Source organism: Delphinus delphis, chromosome 2 (assembly GCF_949987515.2).
Source record: "Delphinus delphis chromosome 2, mDelDel1.2, whole genome shotgun sequence".
In the NCBI taxonomy this organism is placed as follows: domain Eukaryota; kingdom Metazoa; phylum Chordata; class Mammalia; order Artiodactyla; family Delphinidae; genus Delphinus; species Delphinus delphis.
The window spans coordinates 73,738,554-73,763,554 of NC_082684.1; the positions used below are offsets into that span (position 1 = coordinate 73,738,554).

At 54.7% G+C, this 25,001-nt stretch overlaps 1 protein-coding gene across 1 annotated transcript; it reads right to left on the reverse strand.

The window, feature by feature from the left end:
• Positions 1-2,983: 2,983 nt before the first annotated feature.
• NYNRIN (NYN domain and retroviral integrase containing) lies at positions 2,984-21,546 on the reverse strand. The gene is made up of 8 exons (XM_060003480.1): positions 21,264-21,546; positions 12,685-13,328; positions 11,102-12,580; positions 9,996-10,126; positions 9,759-9,855; positions 8,047-8,148; positions 7,724-7,825; positions 2,984-6,508 (listed from the first exon to the last, which is right to left on the reverse strand). Exons 1-8 carry the CDS (start codon positions 21,459-21,461, stop codon positions 3,667-3,669), a joined length of 5,595 nt encoding a protein of 1,864 aa, XP_059859463.1. The 5' UTR covers positions 21,462-21,546; the 3' UTR covers positions 2,984-3,666.
• Between the last annotated feature and the right edge of the window lie 3,455 nt (positions 21,547-25,001).

Below are 25,001 nucleotides of genomic sequence, written 5' to 3' on the forward strand. Positions count from 1 at the left end.
GGACACATCTTTATTCACTCCGCTAAAAATATGTCAAATCAGACCTTGTAAATTGTTCAGCCGTGAAGAAGAGAAATCTCACCAACAGAGGGCTCAGAAGCCAATGTGGATAAATTCTGAGTATTGCTTAAAGTTCTCTTGAGTAGAAAGTAGAGGTTTTGCTAAGCCACCTTCCTGATCAATCTTTCACTTAGGAGTTCCGAACCTTTCACTTGCTGCCCTGTCCTAAGAGCATGTGCATTGTTTTCAGTGAAGGGGGTCAGGAAGACAGACCTCGCTGGACTGCACGTGAGCGGAGGCTTCAGACCCCTGTGCTGTGGGCTCCTATGCCGTGTTCCTTCCCTTACCACCCTGCACTGTATTTGCTTGTTGAATTGCCTCCCTCACCTAACAGTGGGCCCCAGAGGGGCACCATGCCATTCCCATTACCTGCCATCCACTCCACACTAGACAGGGCCTGGCACACAGTAGGTGCTCTATAAATACTAAGTGACCATGTGCACGTGAGCCGGGGAGTTCTCAGGAAGGACAGTTCCTTCCCGCCACTCCATCCCCCTGCCAGTGCTGAACAGACATTCCGTCAGGTGAGAAAACAGCAAGTAGCAGACACCCGAAGTCTGGAAGCTTGGCCAGGGTTAGGAAGGTTTCTGAGCCTAGGGGGCAACAACAGCAAGCACTCCAGGGGCAGGAAGAAAAGCAACGTTAGCTAGTATGTGATTGTCTTTATCGGTTCGGGCTGCTGTAACAAAAACCCCATAGATTGGGTGGCTTAAACAACAGAAACTTAGTTCCGGAGGCTGGGCATTCAAGATCAAGGTACCAGCAAATCAAGTGTCTGTTAAGAGCCCACTTCCTCACTTGCAGATGGCCATCTTCTCATTGTACCCTCAAGTGGTGAAGAGAGAGGCAGCTCTAGTTTCTTTCTCTTATAAGGACACTAATCTCATCTTAGATGCTCCACCCTCGCGACCTTATCTAAACCTGATTAACCCCCCCAAAGCCCCACCTCCTAATACCATCCCACTAGGGGGTAGGGTTTCAACATATGAATTTGGAAGGACACAAACATGCAGTCCATCACAGTGATGAAGGCTTACTCCATACCCGGCACCACAGTAGCCTCTTGGCGCGATTATTTCATGAGATCCTCGCACCATCCATAATTTAGGAATTGTTACCCTGCACCTGATAGGTGGGGAGACCAAGGCCCCAGGAAAAGGCTTCATAGGTAGCAGCCATGGATTCAGTATTCAAACCTGGTTCTATTGTGTTTCCGATACAGCCAAGCTGGTCCAGCACTGATGCCATTCTTACACCAGCCTTCATTCATCTTCATTCCCACCCTGCCCACTTCTAAGGCGTGAAGGGAAAGAGCACTAGCATGGAAGCCCTCAGCCTGGGCTCTCCTCATAGCCCTGCCATGAACCAGTAGGGAGAGAGAGGTTGAGCTGTATCACTACCTGGGCGCTGGTCTCCTCGGTAAAGTAAGAGCTCAGGGGCTTCCCTGGTGGCGCAGTGGTTGAGAGTCCGCCTGCCGATGCGGGGGACGCGGGTTCGTGCCCCGGTCCGGGAAGATCCCACATGCCGTGGAGCGGCTGGGCCCATGAGCCATGGCCGCTGAGCCTGCGAGTCCGGAGCCTGTGCTCCGCAACGAGAGAGGCCACAACAGTGAGAGGCCCGCGTGCCACAAAAAAATAAAAATAAAAATAAATAAGAGCTCAGGTCAGATGTACTTGGAAAGTTACTATCCAGGCCGTCAAATCTGCAAGCCTGCCTGGAAAACATGCAGCACCCGTGCCCCACAACTGCCTCCCACCCTCCTCATAATTGAGGCTACAGCTAAAAGAAAAAAAAAAATTTTTAACTGGATATTAGCTCCATTTTGATCCGTTTATTGACAAATCAAATGGGGGAAAAAAGGTCACCAAAAGGGGTATAAGGTCATAAATGTGGTTAACGGGGAATGGATACAGCACTGAGGAGGGAGAATGAGGTTGAACAGACCATCAGAGCGAGGAGGGGGAAAGAGGTATCTGCTAAAAACCCCACACTCACCTTTCAATTTGTCAGCTGTCACCCAATCATTCTTTCCTAGACAGAATTAACAGCTAGAAATGGTTTGAGGGCAACACCTAAGTGGTTTATCTGCAAGATCTGGGAGATGAGCTGGAGGGAAGATGGGTATAAGATTTTGAGACCTTCTCTCACTTGAACCCCATCTGTGGTGAACAGAGAATCAGGAACCTTAATCCTGGTCCCAGCTCAGCCACCAACTATCTCTGTGACTTCGGGCAAGTCACTTGCCCTCTCTGGGCCTCTTTCCTCGGCTGTAAAACAAGCTAATTGGACTCAGTGGCAGGCTCTACTCTGGCTCTAGCCATGTCAAGCGTTTTTGCAACTGGAGCTAGGCCAGGAGACTGGCTCAGTTTTGGAGAAATAAAACTACTTAGAGGCCCAGCCAGAGTGACCCAGTGCTGGTCTCCACCTGGACCCGCCTCTGTCGGCAGCAGCAGCCATTCGGAGGGAGAGTGAAGGAACACACACCCGTGAGAAACGCACTCTTGCAGCGAGTGATCTTTGCAGAGCGGCTCTGGGGGAGGCCGGGATTCTCTCTACCCAGAAGGCAGGGTCCAGGGGACTGGGGTGGGGTCTGGTGAATCCAAACAGAGCAGTCGTACACCATGTAGGGTCTGGGGATGCAGGGTACAGTGGCAGTGAGAGGAGCGGGCTGCGGGCTGCGGGGTGGGATTGGGAGGTAGAGTCACGCCAGCACCTCACCCGGTGCCAGACCACTCATTTCAGTCACCCTCCCCCTGAAGCCGAGGCCTGGGCCCCTCGGTCTAGTCGAAGCAGCTCTTCAGGTAGAGACGCCACACTTGGCATCGAGATCCTTGACTCCTGTGGGCTCGAGATCATTGAAGCCGGGGTCAGGGAGCATCTCCATTGGCTGGAGTCAAATGAGGTAGGCTGACTCCATCTCCCCCTTGCCCTTCCCACGCTGACGGGCAGGATGCACCTACAGGATGGCTGGCCGGCCGTCCTCCCACCCCGGTTCCGAGCCTCGAGGCCCAGGACTGCCAGCCTTTCCTTAACAGCTGGGCAGGCCTAGCCTGGCCTGAGAAAGCGAACCATGAGATAAGGGACGGGCTGCCTCTCCGCAGCCCGCGTGGATTTGGGTCAGCTGTGACAGATTCACGGGCAAAGGGTCCCCAGTCAGGGACAGCAATCGGGGGAGGAGCCCACAATCGAGGTTTCTGTTTGAGAGGGGAATGTGGTTTTGATTCTGAGGTCCAGAGCCACACTGTTTCATGGTAAAGACAGCCAGAAATAAGATTCTGGGCTACGTGTGTATACGTACACTTTCACCTGGGGAGAGACATTGAACCTGGCCTGCCCCAGGAAGGGATACCTGCCAGGGTAAAATTGTCAGAGGCCCACATCTGACAGCCTTTAGCAGATTCTCCCAATACCCCATACTGGGCATGTTTCCATAGGGACGCTGGTCCCCAGTTCAAGACAGTTCAGCAAAGCTTTATGAAGTAACTTCTCTACAAAAGGCACAATGAAGGGCCCCCAGGGGGCTGTGAGAGCATTGCTGGGGTTAAGGGGAGGCCTAGCAGCAGAAGCCCAGGACCCTGGGGCGGGGGGCTCCCCCACAGCTCCAGCTCACTGCTCCAAGACCTTGAAGGACAGCGGGGTGCCACTCTTGGCAAAGGTCTTCATCAGACTGCTAGGATAGATGCACCCAAGCTTCTCTGGGGTGGGGAAGCCCCAGACCCTGTAGAGGGACAGGCTTAGCCGGTCCCCGATATAGAAGGGACCCACCCACTTGGCGCTGCTGCCGTTCCTGGGGAGGGACAGCAAGAGGACCTGGTCACCCACATTCCACTCCTTCTCCTGGCTCTCCCGCTTGAAACGCCTATTCTCAGCCTTTTCACTCGTCTTCTCAGCCACCCTCCAGTGGAGCTCCAGCAGCTCCCCCATCAGCTGTAGCAGGAAGACATCCATCTTGAGCCCTTCAATGTTTGCACTGCTCATCTCCCACCACAGGGGCTCGGTCAGCCTCTCCTCGCCCCCCGTCAGGACCTGGAACGGCGTGGCCTGGCTGGAGGAGGCCCTGAAGGCCAGGTGCAGCAAGGGCAGGGAAGCTGCCCACTTCTTGCCATGCAGGAAGATGAACTCCTTGAGGGCCCTCTTGAATTCCCAGTAGGCCCCGGAGCTCGTCAGGCAGGGGAACTGGAGGTCCCTACTCAAGGAGGCCACCTGGGCTCCCAGGGCCAGCCCACAGCTTACCAGGACATGGCGGGCAAACTGGGGGCCCTGGGCGGCCTCCAGCCTCACCGGAACACCCCACCTCGCAAACAAGTGCTGAAGCAGCACCTGGGCCACAGCCATGTGTGTGTAGGGCTTCAGCGGGAATGCCTCTACCCACCTGGTGTTGGGGTCCGCCACAATCAGCACGTGCTTGTGGCCCTCCTCGCTGACAGTGACTGGGCCCACCACCTCTATCTGCAGGTTGGACCAGGGAGCGGTGGACCTGAGCGGCCACAGGGACTCAATAACCTTCAACTCACTGCCTGTGAGATTCCGGGGGATACAGAATAAGCAGCTCCTGCAGTAATCTCTCACGTGCTCCTGCATGCCCGGCCACCATCCCAGCAACCGCAGCTTCTTGTAGGTCTCCTCGGGCCTCTGGTGGGCCCCCATGGGGAGGTCGTGCACAGCAAAAATCAGATCCCTCCGGAGCTGCCTCGGGACTACCCAGACCCGGGGCCTCTTGTCTCCCTTGAACATAAGCAAGCCACTCTCTTTGTCAAGACTGAGGGAGTTAAAGGCAGAACTGAAGGGTGAGGAGCTGGATAATTTCTGCCCGGCCTGCAGCTTGGCAATGATATCAGCCAGGGTGCCGTCGCTCAGCTGTAACGCCAGCAAGTTGAGCCTCTTGCCCGTGGTACGGGGAGACACCACAGGGACTGGCACATCGTTTGGCAAATTCCACCACTGGCCGCCCCCCTGGGCTCCCTGCTTGGCCAGGGTGTCCACCGTCACAGCAAACAGGGAGCCCCGGTAGGAGGTTCGGTAGATAAACGGAAGGGATGAGAGGCCGGAGGTGAGGGCTATGATGTAGGAGAGCAGGCTTGGGTGAGGTAGCGGAGCCCCGTCGGAGGAGAGGAAGCCCCGAGCCCTCCAGAGGGGAAGGAGCTCCCAGAGGAGGCTGAAGATCCAGTTGCAGTGCGTGAGGAAAACCACGGGCAGGTGGGACTGGCCAAAGCGCTCCAGGCCACAGGCCACGGCCGCCAGGTGGGCATAGGTCGGGGTGTAAGGGGAGCAAGAGAAGGAAAGGGAGACAGGGGGGCTCGTGGGAGATAGAATGTAGAGACCGAAGCCAGCACACCACTCATCCTCCCGGTAAAAGCAATACCCCGACATGTGAATGCAGACAAAAGTGGACAGGTCGGAGAAAGGAGGCAGAACCTGGAAAAAACGAGGCATGGAAGCCGCAGGAGTCAGCAGCCGGTTCTCCCCCAGCAGGCCCTGGAGGAGGGTCAATTCCAGTGCTCTCTTGCCCTTGTCCTGTACCAAGAGGGACCATCTGATCAACCATGCTTTGGCAACCCTGCGGCCGTCCCCTGCCCCAGGGTCTACAGTGGTCCGGGAGGCATAGGAAAGGCCCAGGACCACTGGGGTGTCTCCAATGCAGCGGGAAAAATGCTTGAGGGCCCAGGCCATGGCATAGGGACTGTCTCCCCCTGACTGCGGGCCCTCGCTCTCCTCGTCGGGGAGGAGGGGTTTCGAGGTATAGGCTACGGGGTGCTTTCTCCCTGAGCGCTCCTGGTACACGACAGCCGTCAGGGCCACTTGGCTCACCGTCACCTCCAGGCGGAAGGGCAGCTGGGGGTTGGGGGCCGTCAGACAGAGGGCGGACACCAGACCTCGCTTCAGGGCCAGAAAGGCCTTCTCATGCTCCCAGTCCCACTGCCAGTCCGGCTTCTGCTTGAGGAGCCTGTGCAGGGGCCCCACAAGGGCTTCATAGTCAGGGATGACGTCCCGGTGGGAGTCCATGAATCCCACGAAGAAGGAGAGCGCGGTGAAGTTGCTGGGGATGGTGAGCTGGGCCAGCTGGGCAAGAACCTGCTGGCAGGGAGCCTTCCCATCCCAGGGGATGCCCAGGGAGGGAGAAGGTACCGCCGGCAGGAGATCGATGTCGAGGGCTTCATCCTGGGGGTCGTGCAGGCTGAGGCACCGGAGTATTTCCTCTGAGAGGGAAGAGCACTCAGCCCTGAACACAGACATCAGCGAAGAGTCCAGGTCCTCCTCCTTCTCGGCCGGCTTCTGCATCTCCTGCTCTTCTCCCTGCCTCTCCTCCTTCTCCTCCCTGACTTCTTCCACATTCTGCAGACTCTCCGGGGGCCCAGGGTCAGCCTCCTCACTCAGCTCAGAGACACTGGCAGAGCTGGGAGGAAGGGTCTTCCACACCTTCAGGAAGTTGCCAATGTCAGTGTCCAACCTACACCAAAACAGCAGGACAGAGGAGTCTGATGGAGGAGGTGGGGGACAGCCCGCCCCCAGAGGCCATCCAAGGCGAAACCACATCTGTGGAAGCCCACAGAGCCTCACCCCATTGCTGAGTTTCCCTGAGGCTGGGCCGAGGGCCCGCCTCCAACACGGCACAGCCTCAGAGAGGACCTGCCCGCAGATATTCCCTCCACTCCCAGCATGTGCCGGACGGCAGTGTTAGAGGTTAATCTGGGCTTTGAAGCCTTATCCAATCAAAACCTCATTGACCAAGTGACATGTCCAACCAGTTTTAAGCCAATGGTTTGATAAGAATTAGATGACTGGTACTTCCAATCGGACTCCAGGATGAGCCAGCCGGGGGAGGTCAAGAGAGGAAAGGAGGCCTGACATGGGGCTTGGGAGCACACAGCACACAAACCTCGGCCACATCACTTCTCTTCGAATTGGAGAGATGGGACTGGGGGACCTGGCCCGGGAAGCAGTGCCCTGCCCAGAAGGTCCCTGCCAGGCCCAGGGAACTGGGAGGTGAGCAGCAAGGCGGCCCAGAGTGGGTGGAAGCCAGAGGAACTGAGTTACTGCAAATCAGTTCTGCCGGCAGCAGCACAATGACCTTGGGAAAGTACTTGAGTCTCAGATTCCTCATTTGTAAAACGAGGACAGTGGTCACGTATGTCTAACTCGAGCTGTGAGGATCAAAGTGGGTAAGAAATGTGGAAAAAGTTCTGCTTGGTATATACTCCAGACACAGCTCCCCCTGCACACAATGAAACAAGAACAAGGCGGTTCACCGCAGCACTGGTACCAACAGCATAACATGGAAACTGTCGAATGGCCCTCCACAAAAGACCCCATAAACCTGTTGGGTACTCACATAATGGAACAGAGCATGGACATTAAAGCCAGCCACAGGAACTAACATGGCATACCTCTGGGAAAAACAATAAAACATGGCGACAAATGCCAGTTGTGGAATGTTACATATAGTATTGAAGCATGTGTGCAAGACTGTGAAACTGTAAAACCGTATTGTAAGTGGTTTACGGATGTGCAGATGTGGGTGGAAGTGCAAAGACCTGAAAAACTCAAATCACTCTGCTCACTATTAAGCACTAGACAAACGTTGGCTAGCACCAAGGGGAAGCTTCCAGTCAGCCCCAGGAGCGGCTGGGAGGCGGGGTGTGGAGGGGGGTGCCTGGCCCATTACCTGTTTGGCTTCTTCAGAAACTCATCCAGAGTGGGGCCATCACGGCCCAGAGGATCGTCGGGCACCATGAAGAGATTCCCCGCAAAAGTGAAGGGCAGCAGGCTGGACCCGGGATGGAGGAGGAAACGTCACAGAGGGGCCCTTGACCCACCCACACCCCACTGCCACCTGGTAGCTCCACAGGGGCTGAGACCCACATCTCCTCCCAGCAGGTGCTGATGAGCACCGCTCCAAGGCCCTTCCCCCTGCCCAAACCCCTGCCGCCAGGGACTGCCCAGCACCCGAGGGGAAGGAACAGCCCAATCCCCTGGGAGCTGCCTCACCGATCTTTGACCATAAGTTTCTTGGAATTATTCATCAGGACATGGAGCTGCTCGTTGGTGACGATGATGCCATCTGTCTCTTCTGCCAGCTTTACCATGAACCTGCAGGGAGAGGGGAAGTCGCTAACGACCCAGTACCCAGACCCTCACCTCCCCAGTCCTCTGAGAAAATGAACTTGCAGCTTCCTGTTGAGGTGTGTTGGACAAAAACGCTGCCCTCGATAGCCGGGGAGCCAAGACTCAAGAGCCCATCCTCGCCTATGCAGCCGACTGGGATGTCCACTCGCCCCTGGGAGGGTGAACTGGGATGCACATCCCCCAACTGTTTATGCAAACACAGGCCCCTAGTTTACACATAGGCATTCACGTACACAGGCTCAGACACGCACACAGAAAGCCATGCGCTTGTCCACATCCATACATGCATTTTTACTTCTTCGGTTTCCACATCTGTCAAACTAACATAAAATACCTACCCTCGAGGATTAAACTGAATGAGACAATACACTAGACACTGAAGAGTCTAGTTCAGTGCCTGCCACACGGCGTGTATCAAGCATTCCATGATTACTTTTCACCAATGCACAACATTCAGGTCCATGCCAAGACACACATACATACATACGGATATGTGTATACACGTATGAAAACACATACCTGAATAAACAAATCCATTTTTCCAAGGATCACTTCTCGAAAGAGGGCTGTGACCAGGAAAGAAAGCAAAGGCCACCCACTTCTCGGCATTCCCTGCAGAGTGCCATTCTGGCAGCCACGAGCATGCAATTCCACAAGTGACCAGCAGAGGGGCCTTCTGCAGGAAAGCTACCTTCCCTCAAACCCAGGCCTGAATTAAAGGCTCTTAAAGACCTTACCCAGGGGGGCCAGCTCTTGAAGGAAGGATGCCTGAGCTGCCCTGCCCAGACCTTCCGAGGCTTGAAGGCTGAGTGGGCGCCAGGTCTTGGGGAGGAACAGAACTTCTCCCTGCCTGGCATGGGAGGTGCCTAAGTGGAGGCAAGACCTGGCCTGCTGGACATCGAGTCCAGCACAGGGTCAGTGACCTGGACAGGGCCTTCTCGGCCCCATCAGAGGCAGCATCACAGGCACCCGTATGCGCACTGGTCCTGCAGCCACGCTGGGGAGTGGGTGCTGAGGACTGGCAAGTAGGGAGGCATTCAGGCTTTAGCTAGGAGACAGGGCCAATCTGACTCCATTTTCAGAGCCCAGCCAGGGCTCCAGTCTCATACAGCCACACACATACCTCCTCCCAGGGCCAGGGCGGGTGGGAGGAAAAGACTGCAGCAATTCCTTGAGAAAACCTGAGCTTCAACCCAAACTGGCACCCAAATCAGCTGCTGGGGGAAGCAGCTCGCTTGAAGCACCAGGAGTCACCTGGGCTAGTCCCATCCAGAGAAAGCAGAGCACCCCATACTTCACGGGGGAGAAAGCCTCTTAGCTCAGGTAAATTGGGCTGCAGAGTCCCAAATTCAGGAGCACCTCTTGGGTTTGAATAGGGCCGACCTTGGAGCCCTCTCCTCTCTGTGTCTCTCCCTCTGCCTAGAGGGCTGGTGCACCACACCACCCTCTCTGACATGACCCTCTGACTTATTTGCTTCCATCTCCCCAGAGCAAATGCGGCAAGACTGCACCTGACACACCAGCCCAGCCCAAGCCCCAGGGCCCCACAAGAGAAGGCCTGCAGGCCAGCACACCTATAATCGTAGGTAGTGATCTTCTTGCCGTTCTCGAGCTGAGAGGGGGTGATTGAAAGCATCTTGAGGGAGTGTAGCTTCGTCAGAAAGTGGCTCTCTGGAGGTGAAAGGCAGAAGACAGCGACGGTCAGAGGAAGGGCTAAGTGGAAAAGGCCATGGTGGGGACAGAAAGGCAAGGAAAAGTAAGGCATAGGGAGTAAGCCCACTGGAGGGGCTGGGCAGCTGGGGACAGCTCACCTCTCACCCTCCGGTTCTTCTTAAGCTGCCAGGTGGGTACAAACACAGTGACCTCTCGGTGTCCCCGGTTCCAGAAGTACTGCACTGCCATGGCAATGCCCCGGCAGGAGAAGAAGTGCTGGAGGCCATGCCTGGGGTTGGGGGGTGGCGGGTGGGGAGATGGGGGGAATTAGTGAGGTAGCAATTTTCTGCCCTAGGAATGGCCCTGCCTCTCTACCCCTCCCTCAGAGCCAGCCTAGGGCAGCACATCTGGCAATGTCAGGGCATCAGCACCACGGGCACCAACAATGCCCCCTCCCCTCTCACCATCATCAAACAGTGAGCACCTACTGGGTCCACTCACCTGCTGTGTACATGTGTGTGTGTGTGCGCGTGTGTGTGTGTGAGCGTGTGTGTGTGTGTGTGTGTGTGTGTGTGTGTGTGTGTGTGTAGGGGCCTCCGGAGCAAAAGGAAGGAGAAGAGCTCAGTTTAGGACTGGAAGCAAACAAACATTTGCTGACCAACTGTGTGCTGGGAGTGTGCTCAGCACAGATAACTATTCTACTGTGTGGGCAAATGAAGACATCCTGCATGTATTTCTGCTAGCACATATACAGCAGTAAGTGCTGTGCAGAGAGAGTGATCTCTGAGAGTTGGCATGGTTGGGAAAAGCTTCACAGGGGAGATCAGTGCTGGACCTTAAGGGTTGGGCTAAACATTTGAAAACTGGCCTGAGGTTGACAGACCCCATGCTATGTGAGGCAGGCTGAAATGGGAAGAGCATGGGCCTGGGCAGTGAGCAGATCTGAACCCAAAGGCCAGCTGGGCCCCTTACTGGCTCTGGGACCTTGGTCAAGATTAATCGCTTCTCTGAGCCTGTTTCTGCTTCTATGAGGGAAGGAGAACAGAAACCTACTTTTGAAGGCTGCTGGGATGATGCCATGACCACCACCCAGCATGCAGTAGCCCCTCAACATGTACCACTTCCCTCCCATCTTTCCCCCATTTGAACCCCATGTCACCTGTATACAGCGATCAAGAAAGGACGCCCACAGTCTATCACCTCAGGGACACCCTGTCCGAGCCCCCCAGTATCCCCACCCCACCCCAGGTCCGTGGCTACTCACACCATGGCCACGCTGCTGCCGTCAATGACCACTCGCCTCAACCCCTGGTTCCCCGGTTCTTCTGACAGGTTCAGCTCAAAGGGTGTATTCAGGGCCTCGTGGTACCTCTGGAAGCTGGTTACTGTGCTGTTCGCCTGTGGGTGGCGAGGCGGCTGCCTCGGAACCCCCTCCCGAGCCCCTAGGAGCCCCTCCACCTGAGGTTGGCGCTTACGACTGGGAGCCAAAGTGCCGCTGGACTGGGGCCCCTGCCTTCCAGCTTCCCCCTGGCCCTTCAGGAGGGAAGCACTGCCCCTTGACGAAGGCTGGCCCTCACTTGGGAATTTGGCTGCGTCCGGGGCTGGCCCTGGATCTGTGGGTGCCTTCTGAGCTGCAGGCATCTTCGGAGCTCGGCAAGTTCTGGGAGCTGCAGACCCTGTTTTAGCTGTAGTCCCGGTCTGGGCTCTGGGCGTTTGGGGACCTGCAGGCGATGTTTTTGCTGCATGCCTTTTCTGAGTTGTGGGAGTTTGGGGAGCTGCAGGCCCCATCTGAGCGGCTGGCTTTGTGGGAGCCAAAGGCACTTTGGGGGCTGCAGGTTCTTCACGGACTGCCGGCATAATCTGGGTTTCAGGCACTTTGCGGGCTTCAGGCAGCACGGGATTTGTGGGTGGGGTTTGAGCTGTGGGCACTGCTGCAGCCATGGGCACTTTGAGAGTTTCAGGCACTGTTTGAGGTTCAGGTCCTGAAGGAGCTGTCAGCCCCCCTTGAGTGGCGGGCCTCCCCTGAGCAGTAGGCACCCCTTGCCCTGTGGAGGGCCCTGGAAACAGCCTCTCTTCGGGTTCCTTACAACCCCACTGCATATTTCCTCGATCCCCCGGCTCACTTCCAGCTTGGAGTTGGGGTGTAGAGGTCAAAGGTGGCCCTATCTGTGGAAGTCCTGGGCTAGCCTTGTCCGTTACCCCCGAGCCTCCTGAGACCACCAATAAACTCATTACTTTTTTAGGGGTCTCTGGCCTTGGGCAATTCCGTAGGGCTGCCTCTCCTCCTGGCCCCCCATCTGGTCTACAATCTGGGCTTTCCACACTGGGCAAAGGAACCAGCTCCTTCTGTTTGCATCCCAGATTTAAGGGCAAAGGATTCTGCCCTGGCAGCTTGAACTGAATGGGGCCCAGTGGCCTCTGCCAGAAAGGGAAACTGAAGCAAGTCTGGGACAGGAGCCAGGCCAGGTGGAGAGAATGCAGTTCATTGATCCTCCAGAAGGTTGCAGCAATAGTCCCCGGCCACAAGGGCCCGAAGGCTGGCCCCGGGGTCCAGGACTTCCAGGGCGAGCACACACTCAGGGCTGACACTGGAGGCCGGAGAGGGAGCTTATCTTCCCCCCTCCGGGCCTGCCGCTGCTGGGACGAGGCTTGTGTGCGGTCCGCAGGGTCCTGGCTGCCGCTGGCTTGTATTGACCCTTCCTCACAAGCACTGTCCGTACCACCTTGGTTGTTGGAACCAACCCTGGAGGAAACCCAAGTTTGTTGGAAAGGTGGTAAGGCCAGTTAGGTCCCAAACTCTTTCCCTGGGGTTGGGCAGAGAAGCCAAACGGATTCTCCAGAACTTACCGTACCAGCTGGTTTGCTGTCTCCAGCTGAGCGTTCTGGCCTGGGATGAGGGCCCCCATGGCGCCTAGGCTGGTTAACCTCTTTGAATTTTCTGGGCTCCCCATCTCCAGAAAAGGCCCGGGACCGTCTCCCATGGACACCATGGCTGGACCTTCCTTCTGCTGGTGGGCTGGGCAGATCAGGAGCTCGGGGTCCGAGCGGGAGTCGGAGGCGCCAATGCAGCCGAGCCACTGGATGATGTCCTCCTTGCCCGCAGCGTCCCGCACCAGGCTCAGCAGCAGCTCCTGGACTGCCGCGGGCAGCTGCAGCAGGTCCCCTGCATACTGGTCACCACGGATCCAGACCAGAGCCCCAAAAGCCCGGGTCACCTCGGCTTCCCAGATGCCCCGGGGGGTGAGCAGAGGGGCAGGGCCCCAGCGCAGCCGCCCTACCAGCTCCTCCAGCCAGTTCTGGGTCATGATGAAAGACTCGGTCAGCCCGCCCACCATCAGGGAGCCCGGCGGACCAGGCACCAGGTAGGCCAGCGTGCTCCAGCACAGGCAGTCCAAGAAGAGGCCCTGGGCCCCAAGGAAGGCGCAGTGCAGGGCCGCCGGGTAGCGGACCTCCTTCCACAGCTCCGGGCTGCACAGGCCCTTCAGATACTCCTGAAGCCGGTGGGGAGAGCACAAAGGAAGCCAGCCGTTACGGGCCTGCCACTGGCACTCACTCCCCTCACAAGCACATGCCCTGCCCCCGCCCACCATAAGCCAAATGACGCCCCCGGCCCAACACTCTCTCCCTGGTCCTGACTCCTCACACACTCATCTCTTTCCAGGGAGCTCTGACAGGTGTGGGGGGCCGGAGGGAGGGCGAGCACCTGGGCTTAGAGTCAAGGGCCCTGGTTCTAGTTCCAACCTGACCTCAGTACGTTAAGGTTACTGTGGGAAATTTGTCATCTTCTCAGGGCCTCAGTCTCCTCACCTATAAGATGACGGATTAAATTAGATACTCCTAAGGTCCAGTCCTACCCTGGCGTTCTAGAATTGTGAACTAGCTGGGGGGAGGGGGGTGGCACATTACTGAGTACCCTCCACGTGCCAGGAGCTTATGTGACCTGGAGCAGGTTATCTACCGTCCTTATGCCTATGTTTCCTCATCTGTAAAATGGGGATAATGGTTCCCACCTCATTAGGCTATTATGAAGCTTCAGTGAGATAATACAAAAGAAGTGCTTAGCTTATGCCTGGCACAGCCTATTCCCATTTTGCAGGCTCAGAAAGGCTCTCTTGCTGACCCAAGGACACACAGCTAGGGTGACTGGGTAAGGACCACAGCCCACATCCATCTGACTCTGAAAGCAGAGCTCTTTGCACGTCCTTGGGCTGACTACACAGTGACTCCAGGGTAATCCACTGAGATTCTGGTTAATCCCCCTGCAGAAGGTCTCCAGCACCACCTGTACCTGTAACCATGGTAACTCTGCTGCCCGGAGGGGACAGAGGAAAAGGTAAGTCGCTGGGCCAGTATCCAGGGGATCCCCACAGATACGCACAATGGCTGAACCAGAAGGGAAGCCTCTGGCCCTCTGGGCACCAGGTCCTTGTGTTTCCAGGGCTCACACACTCAGTCTTTAGCAGTCACTGGGACAGGAGAGGTTGGGTTCCTCCACCCTATGGCTGAGTTCCACCAGCATGACCCCATGAGCTCCAAGGAGCCATGGGCACTGCCTCTTAATCAGCCAACCCTTGATGACTGTATTAGCCCTCAAGTCCCTCCTCATGCCTGTGTCAGTGATAGTCATCCCTCTTCCCGCTTCCCCATGACAGTTCCATTATGGAACAAATGCTCCATTTTGGATCTCCAGCAGCCAGCCCAAAGACCGTTCTGGCCCCTCTGCTCAGTACCCAGGCCATCCCTCCCTACTCAGGCTTAAGCTCATCTCTGCCACACGGCCAGGCTATGGACCTCCAACACCTTCCCCAAAGGGCCTAAGGTACACCCAGGCACTTAGGCCCATGTCTAACCCCTTTTCAGTCAGTCCAAAATCAGCTCAAACTCTGATAGACATCCCAGGCCAACCCCTCCCACCCAGAACCTCAGCTGGTCTGCACTGCCTGGCAAGGGTGAATCTGACCAGGTGGAATAACTCTCATAGACCTGAACAAACTCCCCCACCCCATGCACCCCACGTTCTAACTACATGAAAACAATATGTAAAAATGAAGAGAGGTGCTCGGCAAGAAGATGGTGGGTGGTTTCTTTCTACTTCTGCAAAGACCTTAAAATATTCATTGTTCCATTAACCGTCCATATTTTTAAACAAAAAGATATACTGGAAATGAGATAATTTTCAAAACTGCTATTTATTGAATACTTACTATGTGCCAGGCTCTTTACATACATCAGCTCATTGATTCCTCTCTCAGCCCTATAAGGAAATTACTATTATCCCCATTTTAGGTGAGCAAGGGAGGGCACATGTCCGAGGTCACACAGGTCGTAGGCTGGGACACTTAGGCACTCTGACTCCGAAGTCTGGGGTCTTAACCATGATGCTGTCTATACTTTAGAGCAAAAACCGATATGGAAACAACAGGCATTTACATCCAGAAAATATCTGAAGCAATTTTCCTGCTTAAAGCCCACCCAGACCTTTTTCTCCAAAAGGAGAAAAAATAGAGAAGAGGCAGGAACAAAATAAGCACAGAAGAATGTGCATTTGTTAAGATATGTTGCCCGATGTCCCGCAAGTCATTTTTCAACTTGTAAGTTAAATAAAAACAATACCACCAGGTGGTTTACTACTGCTCTATACTTGATCAATCCTGACTTAGGATTCTCCCTTCTGCTTTCCAGAACCACCCTACATTACACCGCAGGATACTCAAAAAGCTCAAAAAAACGGCAGCACCAAGAAACTCTGGAATTGGGAATGAAAGAGAACATTTTTTAAAAGGTGAACTAAGATAAAGTTGTTTGAGGAGCAGTTAGATCTGGGAGCCCACCCACCCCTCTACACAAAGGCTGAGCAAGTACCTCCCTACCCACTGGAGTTTGTTCTGTAGAAAGTAAAAGACAAGGTCTTAGGATCAGAGGTTGATCAGCATACCTGAGGGTGTGGGTACCATAAAAATCATGAAGGAAGAGAGGAAGGCCAGTAGTGAGGTCTACAGTGAGTGCTGAGTGCAGAGAAACTCATTCTTCCCATATAGAGACTCCGCAATAGTAACTGATGATGGATGAAGACAGATACTCACACAGAGGGGTCTCACTGGGGCACCTCAGAGCAGTGGGGGAAACTACAAGCTTCCAGAGAGAAAAAAAACTTCTCATACAAAGGACCAGGGACCAAGAATAGCTTCAGATATCCCTAAAGCAAGAAGTCAATGGATTCATGCCTTCTCATTTCTTTTTTTTTTGGTGGTACGCGGGCAGCTCACCGCTGTGGCCCCTCCCGCCGCGGAGCACAGGCTCCGGACGCACAGGCCCAGCAGCCATGGCTCACCGGCCCAGCCGCTCTGCGGCACGTGGGACCCTCCCGGACCGGGGCACGAACCCGCGTCCCCTGCATCGGCAGGCGGACGCCCAACCACTGCGCCACCAGGGAAGCCCAATGCCTTCTCATTTCTGAAGGAAAATAATTTTCCATGTATAATTTGATACCAGCCAAATTGTCAATCAAATGACCATCAGATATGCAATGTAGACATGCATGTATGCAACCCCAAGAGTTTACCTCCTATAAAACCTTTCTCAGGAAGCTACCAGAGAGCATTTTCCAGCAAATCAATGAAAGAAACCAAGAAAGGAGACCCAACATAAAAAAAAAAGCAAAGACAATCTCCAGGAAGACTGTGGAGAGAAATCTCAGAATGTATTCATCCATTCAATAAACACTACTGAGCACGTACTACCTGTCAGGCACTGTTCTAGGAGGCACAGAGGACGACTAGTTCAGATTGGAGAGTGAACTCCAGAATCAACATGCTTGTTTCGGCACCATCTTTCTAACTTGATGACGCTACTGAAGGACGTGCTCCACCAACTCAAGACAAAGACACAGCGTCCAGGAAACGAGGTATCTAACGAGGAAAAAAGGCAAGAGGATGCCAAGAATGACAGCAAACAGGAGTCTCAGGATGACAGCTGTGCGGTCCTGACCAGACAGAAAGAAGGCTGCCCCCAGGAAAAAATCTGGAACTGACAGACCATCTTGAATCGATAGATTGTCCTTGTAGAAAACTGTAGTGAGAAGCTACTGAAAGTTATAAGAATTAGCAATGGGTACGAAGGAAAACAAGCAAACTGGAAAGGAGTTGAGTTCTTTACCTCAGGGAACTCGAAAAGTAAGAGAGAAAACCTAATCATAGGGGCTTCCCTGGTGGCGCAGTGGTTGAGGGTCCGCCTGCCAATGCAGGGACGGGTTCGTGCCCCGGTCCAGGAAGATCCCACATGCCACGGAGTGGCTGGGCCCGTGGGCCATGGCCGCTGAGCCTGCGCGTCCGGAGCCGGTGCTCTGCAGCGGGAGAGGCCACAACGGTGAGAGGCCCGCGCACCGCAAAAACAAACAAACAAAAAAAAAGACCTAATCATAGTGCACTTCAACACTTAGATGTAAATGATATTTGCAAGGGCATAATGTTGCAAATACTAAATACAGATTTAACAGAAAAATGAAATATAACTATACTGGGAAGAAAAAAGGGATGGCAATATAAGGGAGATAAATCCTCATCTATAATTAATAGAAAGTAAAATGATATCTAAAATTGATTAATCAAAAGATATAGTAGCTACATATTTTTTTAGGAATGTGGAGGTGTAGAAATGCCAGAGTAGATATTTTCTACGGGGAAGAGCACTGAAGAGGGAGTTGGCAGGGGCAAGGCAAGGAATCACTGCGTTATACTGTAAGCTTTTTAAAAATTATTGGACTTTTAAATTATGTATTATTTTGATAAAAGAAAAATTAAGTTTAAAATAAAGGAGAAGTATAAGGTGCCCACAACACAATTAGATGTGCTGGTAAGTGTTTAACAATCATCCAGTTATGGGGGAAATAGTCCCGATTTGTAGCATTTGCCAATTTCTGTGGTGTAAATACTCCTTCCATGGTTGATTTCAAACTACCAGCAGGACTCCATTGGCTCAAAAACTTCCTGAATTTTCAACGATGGGTCAGCAGGAGTTGGTTCCTGCACAACCCTGGCCACTACCAGCTTCCGTGGTACTGCTCAGTCATTGTGGGCCAGGGACAGATCAACTTCCACCTGACAGCAAAGCCCAAAGTCAGCAAACCACACCCTGTCCCACAGCTCCCCACCCCAACCTCTGGCTCCCCATCACCTCCCTCCCTCCATCGTGTCCAAAAAGGGGAGAATCAAGCTGTCACCTGTCCTCTCTGCACCGGACCATTCTTTACATCGTTGCCAAGGAGGACAGAAGAGCTGAGCAGGGCTCGTCTCTGGGCAACTTTGATCATTAGTAAAAACCCTCCTTTCCACTCTGAGGTGAGGCTGATTTCACCTCAGAAAGGCCAGGTCTCCCCAGTGTTTCTTTTTGCTGCCTAGGAATGTGATTTCCAGCAATGTCCTCATTATTTTTTAAATCCCACCACAAGAAAACTACTTAAAGGCACTTCCGAGTTCTACAGAGTTTTTCCTGGAAAACCAGTGCATATAATGTAGAAAACACCCGGACTCTTCTCCAGAGAAGCCTGTATCCTTCTTGACCCCTCCTCCCCTCACAGACAAGACACCCCCATCCATCACCCCCCTTCCCCATCCTACAACCTCCAGTCTCACTGAGCCCCCTCTGCCAGCTGGCCTGTGTATATTAGGCCATTATCCAGGTGTGTGATTCTGTGCCCTACAGCTGGGATTGGGGTCAGCCACAGCACCTCCACATGGAAACCACAAGACATCCTTATACATGGGAAATTTTCCTGTATCAGATTGTTGGGCCTTAGAAAGCATTTAATCCAAGCTTCTCACTTTGCAAACAAGGAGACCAAGACTCAGAGAGGGAAAAGAGCTCATTCTAAGTTATACAGCGAGTTACAGAAACAATAACTGATATCTCTACTCTGTAACTCTCCACGTTTGTGCAAGTCCATAAGAACGCCTTATTTCAATTGACTCTCACAACTCTGCCATGAAGTGGGTATTATTATATTGTTTTATAGATGAGGAAATAGGCTTAAGAGAAGGTCAATGATTTGACCAAGGTCAGCCAGTTAGAAGGTAGCAAACCCCAACCTCCAACTCTCTCCACCACAACCCTCTGTCCCAGCAGTAACTTGGTGACAGCAAATTGCACCCAGATCTCCTAACTTCTGGAACAAAACCTGATCCTCCCCACCTTCCCTGCTCTCCTGCTCCAAAGCTCCAAAAATCTCTTCTTTCTGCTCATTCTGTGCAGTAAGGGAGGGAGTCACCCAGACCCCCTCATGTTGTTTCCATCTTAAATCATGCTTTTCCCCGGGGGAAGACAGAGGGGAAAGAGATGATAAGATGGGGGGAATGGGGCTTCCCTGGTGGCGCAGTGGTTGAGAGTCCGCCTGCCGATGCAGGGGACACGGGTTCGTGCCCCAGTCCGGGAGGATCCCACATGCCGCAGAGCGGCTGGGCCCGTGAGCCATGGACGCTGAGCCTGCGCGTCCAGAACCTGTGCTCCGCAACAGGAGAGGCCACAACAGTGAGAGGCCAGTGTACCGAAAAAAAAAAAAAAAGATGGGGGGAACGGAGAAAGCCACTGGTTACACTAGCAGGGCCTGAGGTGTGAGGGAAAGCCGGTGGGCCCAGGAACTCTGAGGCAGCAGTGGTAGCAGGAGTAGCCAAGCCTGGAGAAGCTGATGGAGGATGTAAGCGGGGGACAGGCGAGCTAGACACTTCAGAAAGCACCAGTCCCATAAAAGGGTGAGCAGGTGTATTTCAAATTAACAAAAAGATTAAGAACCTGGGACTTCCCTGGTGGTGCGGTGGTTAAGAATCCGCCTGCCAACGCAGGGCACACGGGTTCAATCCCTGGTCCGGGAAGATCCCACATGCCGCGGAGCAACTAAGCCCGTGCGCCACAACTACTGAGCCTGTGTGCCACAACTACTGAAGCCCTCATGCCTAGATCCCGTGCTCCGCAACAAGAGAAGCCACTGCAGTGAGAAGTACGTGCACCACAACGAAGAGCAGCCCCCGCTCGCCACAACTAGAGAAAGCCCGCGTGCAGCAACGAAGACCCAACGCAGCCAAAAATAAATAAATAAATAATAAACAAAATCACTCTTACTTAAAAAAAAAAAAAAAGATTAAGAACCCAAAACAATCCAAAGGCTCCTCTTGTTAACCTACCCTATGCCAGCTACAGAAAAGTCTCCATCTCAAGGGTTCCTGCACATCTGCTCTCCAGGCAGAAACCCCTCCCCTCCCCCAGTACCTCTGTCAGAACTGGAAAAACTGCTGACGAAGCAGCCTAACAGAGGGGCTGAGGGAGGAACTTTCCAGCCTGCCTGCCCACTGGCCAGCGTGTTCTGGGCCTCCCCCACCCATGGCCTTGACCAAAATTAGGAGATTGATAGAGACCCCGCTAGGGAAGGGGTGTGTGTTGGGGTGGGTGGGTGCATGGGGGAGCAGGTGGTCTGGGGCTGAGGGAGGCTATAGCATTCCTACCAGGAAATGATAAGATAAGGGAATCTAGGGGAAGAGGGAGACCTTGGCCACGACTGGGGAGTCAGAGGGAACCTGAGAGGCCCAAGCGGAGGAGAAGCTTATGAGAGAAGCCAGGGCACATGCGATAGAGGCACACTGTGACCTGGCCTGTCCAGCGTCCAGCCCCACACAGCAAGCCCTTTCATCTGAAAGCCCACAGCCCTCCTCCCAGATTCCCACCCATCCCCTAGGGCTGCTGCCTTCCAGGGCTGCTGCAGCCCCACCCCTGAGCCCCTGCAAGAGGCTGCCTAGAGTATCAAGAGTGGGGGGTGCGGAGCCCAGAGCCCTGGGTTCTGGTCCCAGCCCCTGCCACGCCCCACCTACCCGACCCTGAGTGCTCAGGGAGGCCCCTTACCCTCTCCAGCCCCCAATTCCTCATCTGTAAAGTGCCCGCATTAACCTAGAAGCATCTTTAATGGCCCTTCCAGTCCCAGCACTCTGAGAGGCTCCAAGGGGCAGCCCAGGATTTAAGGAGACTTAAAAGGCGGCAGAAAGACCTGGGCCTTCCAGGCTCTTGGTGGAGAACAAAGAGGTATGTTGCACAGACTACAGAAATACAGGACCTTAAGTTGCTCCCCAGATGGAGGAGCAGGCTGTAAGGAAGGCTCACGGCGGGGGGGGAGGGGGGGGGCGGTGGTCACACGACGCCGAGCCTCTCTCAGCGCACTGGAGGGACAGAAGTGACACGCAGGAGAGGGGTGGGGCAGAAAAGAAAGAAGGAACCAGAGGGAAGGACCCAAGGCTGCAGATCTGGAAAGGCAAGAGGATGGCCCAGTACCTGCCCGCCATACTGCCGAATCCAGGTCGGGGGACCTCAGGGGACCCCTGAGGGGGCGGGGGGGCGAGGAGCGAGAGAAGGGTCTGGCTGGAAGCGATAGGTGGGGAGAAGCTGTTTACCTTGGCTCTGCCCATGTTCTCCCTGGGCCCCTCGAGCTGCAGCCAGAAGTAGGGGGTGTCCGGGCGGCTCTGGAAAGCATTCAGCTTGACCCTGAAGATGCGCTGCACTTGCAGCCGCTGCCGCTGCACCCGGGGCTTCGACTTGGTCTGCACCATGAACCATTCCTGCGCCGGAGGGTCGCCCCCGGACAGGAGCATGGCTGGCTCGCCCGCCCCAGGAAGGAGGGAGCCGACAGTGCCACCGGGGTCCCCCGGCCGAAGGCGCCTAGGCCACGCCCCCTCCTCCCGGCGGCGCGCCCCCGCCTTGGCGCGGGTCCTCCCGGCTCGCGGACCCACCCGCCGCGGCTCGGGCGCCCTTCCTCCAGCGCTCCGAGCCTTTCAGCGGCGGCTCCCGCTACAATCTCTTCCTGCCAGGGGTTACAGCCGGGGGTGGGACCAGTCGGGCTCCCTTCCCTCCGCCCCCAGCCTTCCCCCTTCACCACTGCGCCAGCCCCTCCAGGATGAACTTTAGCTGAGTCGGCTGGGTAGCTTCAAGGGGCGCGGAAGGAGGAGGGAGGCGGCGGGGATGGGGGTGGGGAGGGTCTTGGAAACCTCTGCCTCCCACTCGAGTTTTGGGCCCAGAGCCAGAATCCGGGGGTCAAAGTTAATCTCCTTCCACATTCCCCTTTCCCCAGCGGGAGGGAAAGGGAAGGAGGGGCAGTCGGGTGGGGGGAGAGGGGGTATGGTTTCAGGGACCCGGCCTTTCTCTCCGTTCCTCCTGCCCACCCTGACGCCTCCCAGGCCTCCCTGGAGAACAGAGACCTGCGCCCCTCCTTCCCTCTGAGGAAAGGGTTAAGGGAGAGCAGGGTGGGGAGCCTGGGAGGCTGGGGCCTGTGGAAACTCTGGGCCGGAGACCGAGCAGGAAGGAGAGGGTAACAGCACCGCCCCCCCACTCCCCATCCCCAAGTCTGGGGACAGCCCGGGGCTGGCAGGCTGCCCAGACCCTCCCGAAGCCCCCAGGGCTGGAGGGGCGGGGAGAGCGCCCGAGTTTTCAGACTTGCGTTGTTTATGAAAGCCTTTTTGAGCAAGTTTGAGCTAAGCCAAGAGGGAAAGCTTTAGGATAGGAGTAAGGGTCTGGTTGGTGACAACCTATAAGGGTTCCCTCAACCCCCGACCCACAGCCAGTCCGCTGCTTGGCATCGGTGGTCAGACACCAGCCCTGGACTGGGGGACCGCCTCCAACACCCTGCCCTGGAGGCATCCCCAGCACAAAGAACACGTTTTGCAGCCCTGTGGCCTGAACAGAACCTGGCTCTGTGGAGGGCAGAGTCTGCATCCTGGGCCTCGGTGAGCTTTCTTTTCCAAACCCAAACCCAGAGCTGCTGTCTGACAGGGACAAGTGTACCTATGGGGACAAAGGGCAGTGGACTTCAAATTCGTTCCGCCCTGGCACCTCTGGGCTGCAGGGGCCGTGGCATGTTTGTGTGCAGGTGCAGGCAGAAAGCCAGGAGCACCCCACTGCAAGGAAAGGGTCCAACTGGGGCAGGGGAGAGGGGCTCACACTGAGTCCTAGTCTGGCCTGGACTCAGCCCCTCCTGTGCCACCCACCTCCACTCCTGCTTCTTCTCCATAGATTGAAGTCCAGAAAAAGAAAAGGGTATCTGTGTCACCTCTGGCTCCAAGGTCTGCCCACTCTGGTGTCCCTGTGCTGCCCCTCCATAGCGCCTTGAAGAAGAAGACCCTCTGGAGGAGCATCCATCTGTCTCCAGTCTTCCCACATCTAGCTGTTCTCCCTTTATCAGAAGAAGCTCTTTCCTTATTGCCTTATTGTGCCTCAGTTTCTCCTCTGAAGCAAATGAGAGTCTCGTACCTGTGCTCCCTACTCCTTCCCTGAATAAGCACTTATGTCTTGTTGCCCTCTTCCAACTGACGGTGGACTCCATGCGCAGTGGCATCTTGAAAACTCTCAGGTTTAACCCTATGTTCAAAGAGGCAGTGTGGAGGGTGGGAAGAGGTCAAGCTTAGGCATCAGGTACTTGGTAAGTGGGCAAAAGAGGGTAATTTATTTGAACTCTTGTGCCTCCATTTCCTTAGCTCGTAAAAATGGGGATGATGGTGCCTATAACACAGGTTACAAATCAGACCACCCAGGTATCACACCTGGCACACCACGTGAAACAGAGTAGGCACCCAATTCATTTCATTTTCCCTTCCTTGATCTTGTCTCTTCTCCCCACCTCACCTCTGGCCAGTACATCACAATACCTTCCCAGAGACCCCCTCTTTCCCATCCTTTTACATCTCACTGTCACCAGCCCAGCTCCTAGATCAGCCTCTCCTCACCCTTCCTGCTAACCCATCCCCCCTACTCCTTCCTCTCACCGGGATATAGCAGATTTAGTTAGATACCCTGGTTCCAGTCCCAGCTTTGCCCCTGATGAGTTGTGTGCCCTAAGCAGGTAACTAATTCCCTTGACCTCTCCAGTCTTCCTCATCTAAATTCATTCATAGGGCCAAATTCATTTACTCACTCAACAAATTCAACACATATTTATTGAGTGTCTACTATGACCCAGGCCCTGGGAGTATAGCACTGACTAAGAAAGATATCTCCCTGCCCTCATGGAATGGGTGAAGAAAGAAGAAAACAGCTCTGATTTCAGGGAATGAGAAATGCTCTGCTGGAAATAAAACAAGGTGTGGTGATGGAGAGTTCCCTGAGGGGGCCTCTCTGGTGAGGTGATATTTCAGCTAGAGGGAGCGCAAGAACATGGCCACTGAGATGGCAACGCACTAAGCTCTTCACAATTTTTTATCCAACTCTCTCCCCAACTCAGATACATTTAGTGAATCCTTGCCTGGAATATTAGGTTAAAACTTGTGTTGGAGGCCTTCCTCTCCCAGGTCCTAATCTACCTTCTCAACCTTGTACAAAAGGATCCCAGCTCAAGTCTAAGTAGAATTAGATCTGTCTAGGCATGTCTGGCAACAGGCTAGCACACCCTGCCAGGAGCCTGTTTGCCTAAGGAATGAGAAGCCTCCAAGGAGAAAGCTCATCTTCATTAAAGGAGGGGCCTTCCCTGTGAGACTGACAGAGTAATAGATTCTTATCCCTCCAAGGCTCTACTGGAAGAGGAGGTTTTGTCTCTCAAATACCTCCCCGCCTAGCCCAGATACACAACTAGCCCAGTTCCTGGGATAGAGAGTGGGGAGCCCTGGTACCCAGCTGGACTGCTTGGGACCTTTGTGAGGGAGTGACCCAGAGGGGAGACAGACTTCTCCTTGACTTTGCCAGAGTGCCTGAGCAGCTTGCATTCCTGGAAAGCTCCCATCAGAGCAGAAATGGCTTCCCAAAGGCAGATGAAATGGTCAGGACTTAAGGTGGTACAAATGGGCAGGTGGAGACAACAGCCAAGGAAACTAAAGTTAAGCGGGGGACTCCCCATATTGGTCAGGACCTGGGTAGGAAACACACGATCCTCTCAAAAGTGGTGGCTCAAGGAAGTTTAAAGAATGGATCTTTTAGGGCTTCCCTGATGGCGCAGTGGTTAAGAATCCGCCTGCCAATGCAGGGGACACGGGTTCAAGCCCTGGTCTGGGAAGATCCCACATGCTGTGGAGCAGCTAAGCCCATGCACCACAACTACTGAGCCTGCACTCTAGAGCCCGCAAGCCACAACTACTGAGCCCACACGCTGCAGCTACTGAAGCCCGCACGCCTAGAGCCTGTGCTCCACAACAAGAGAAGCCACCGCAATG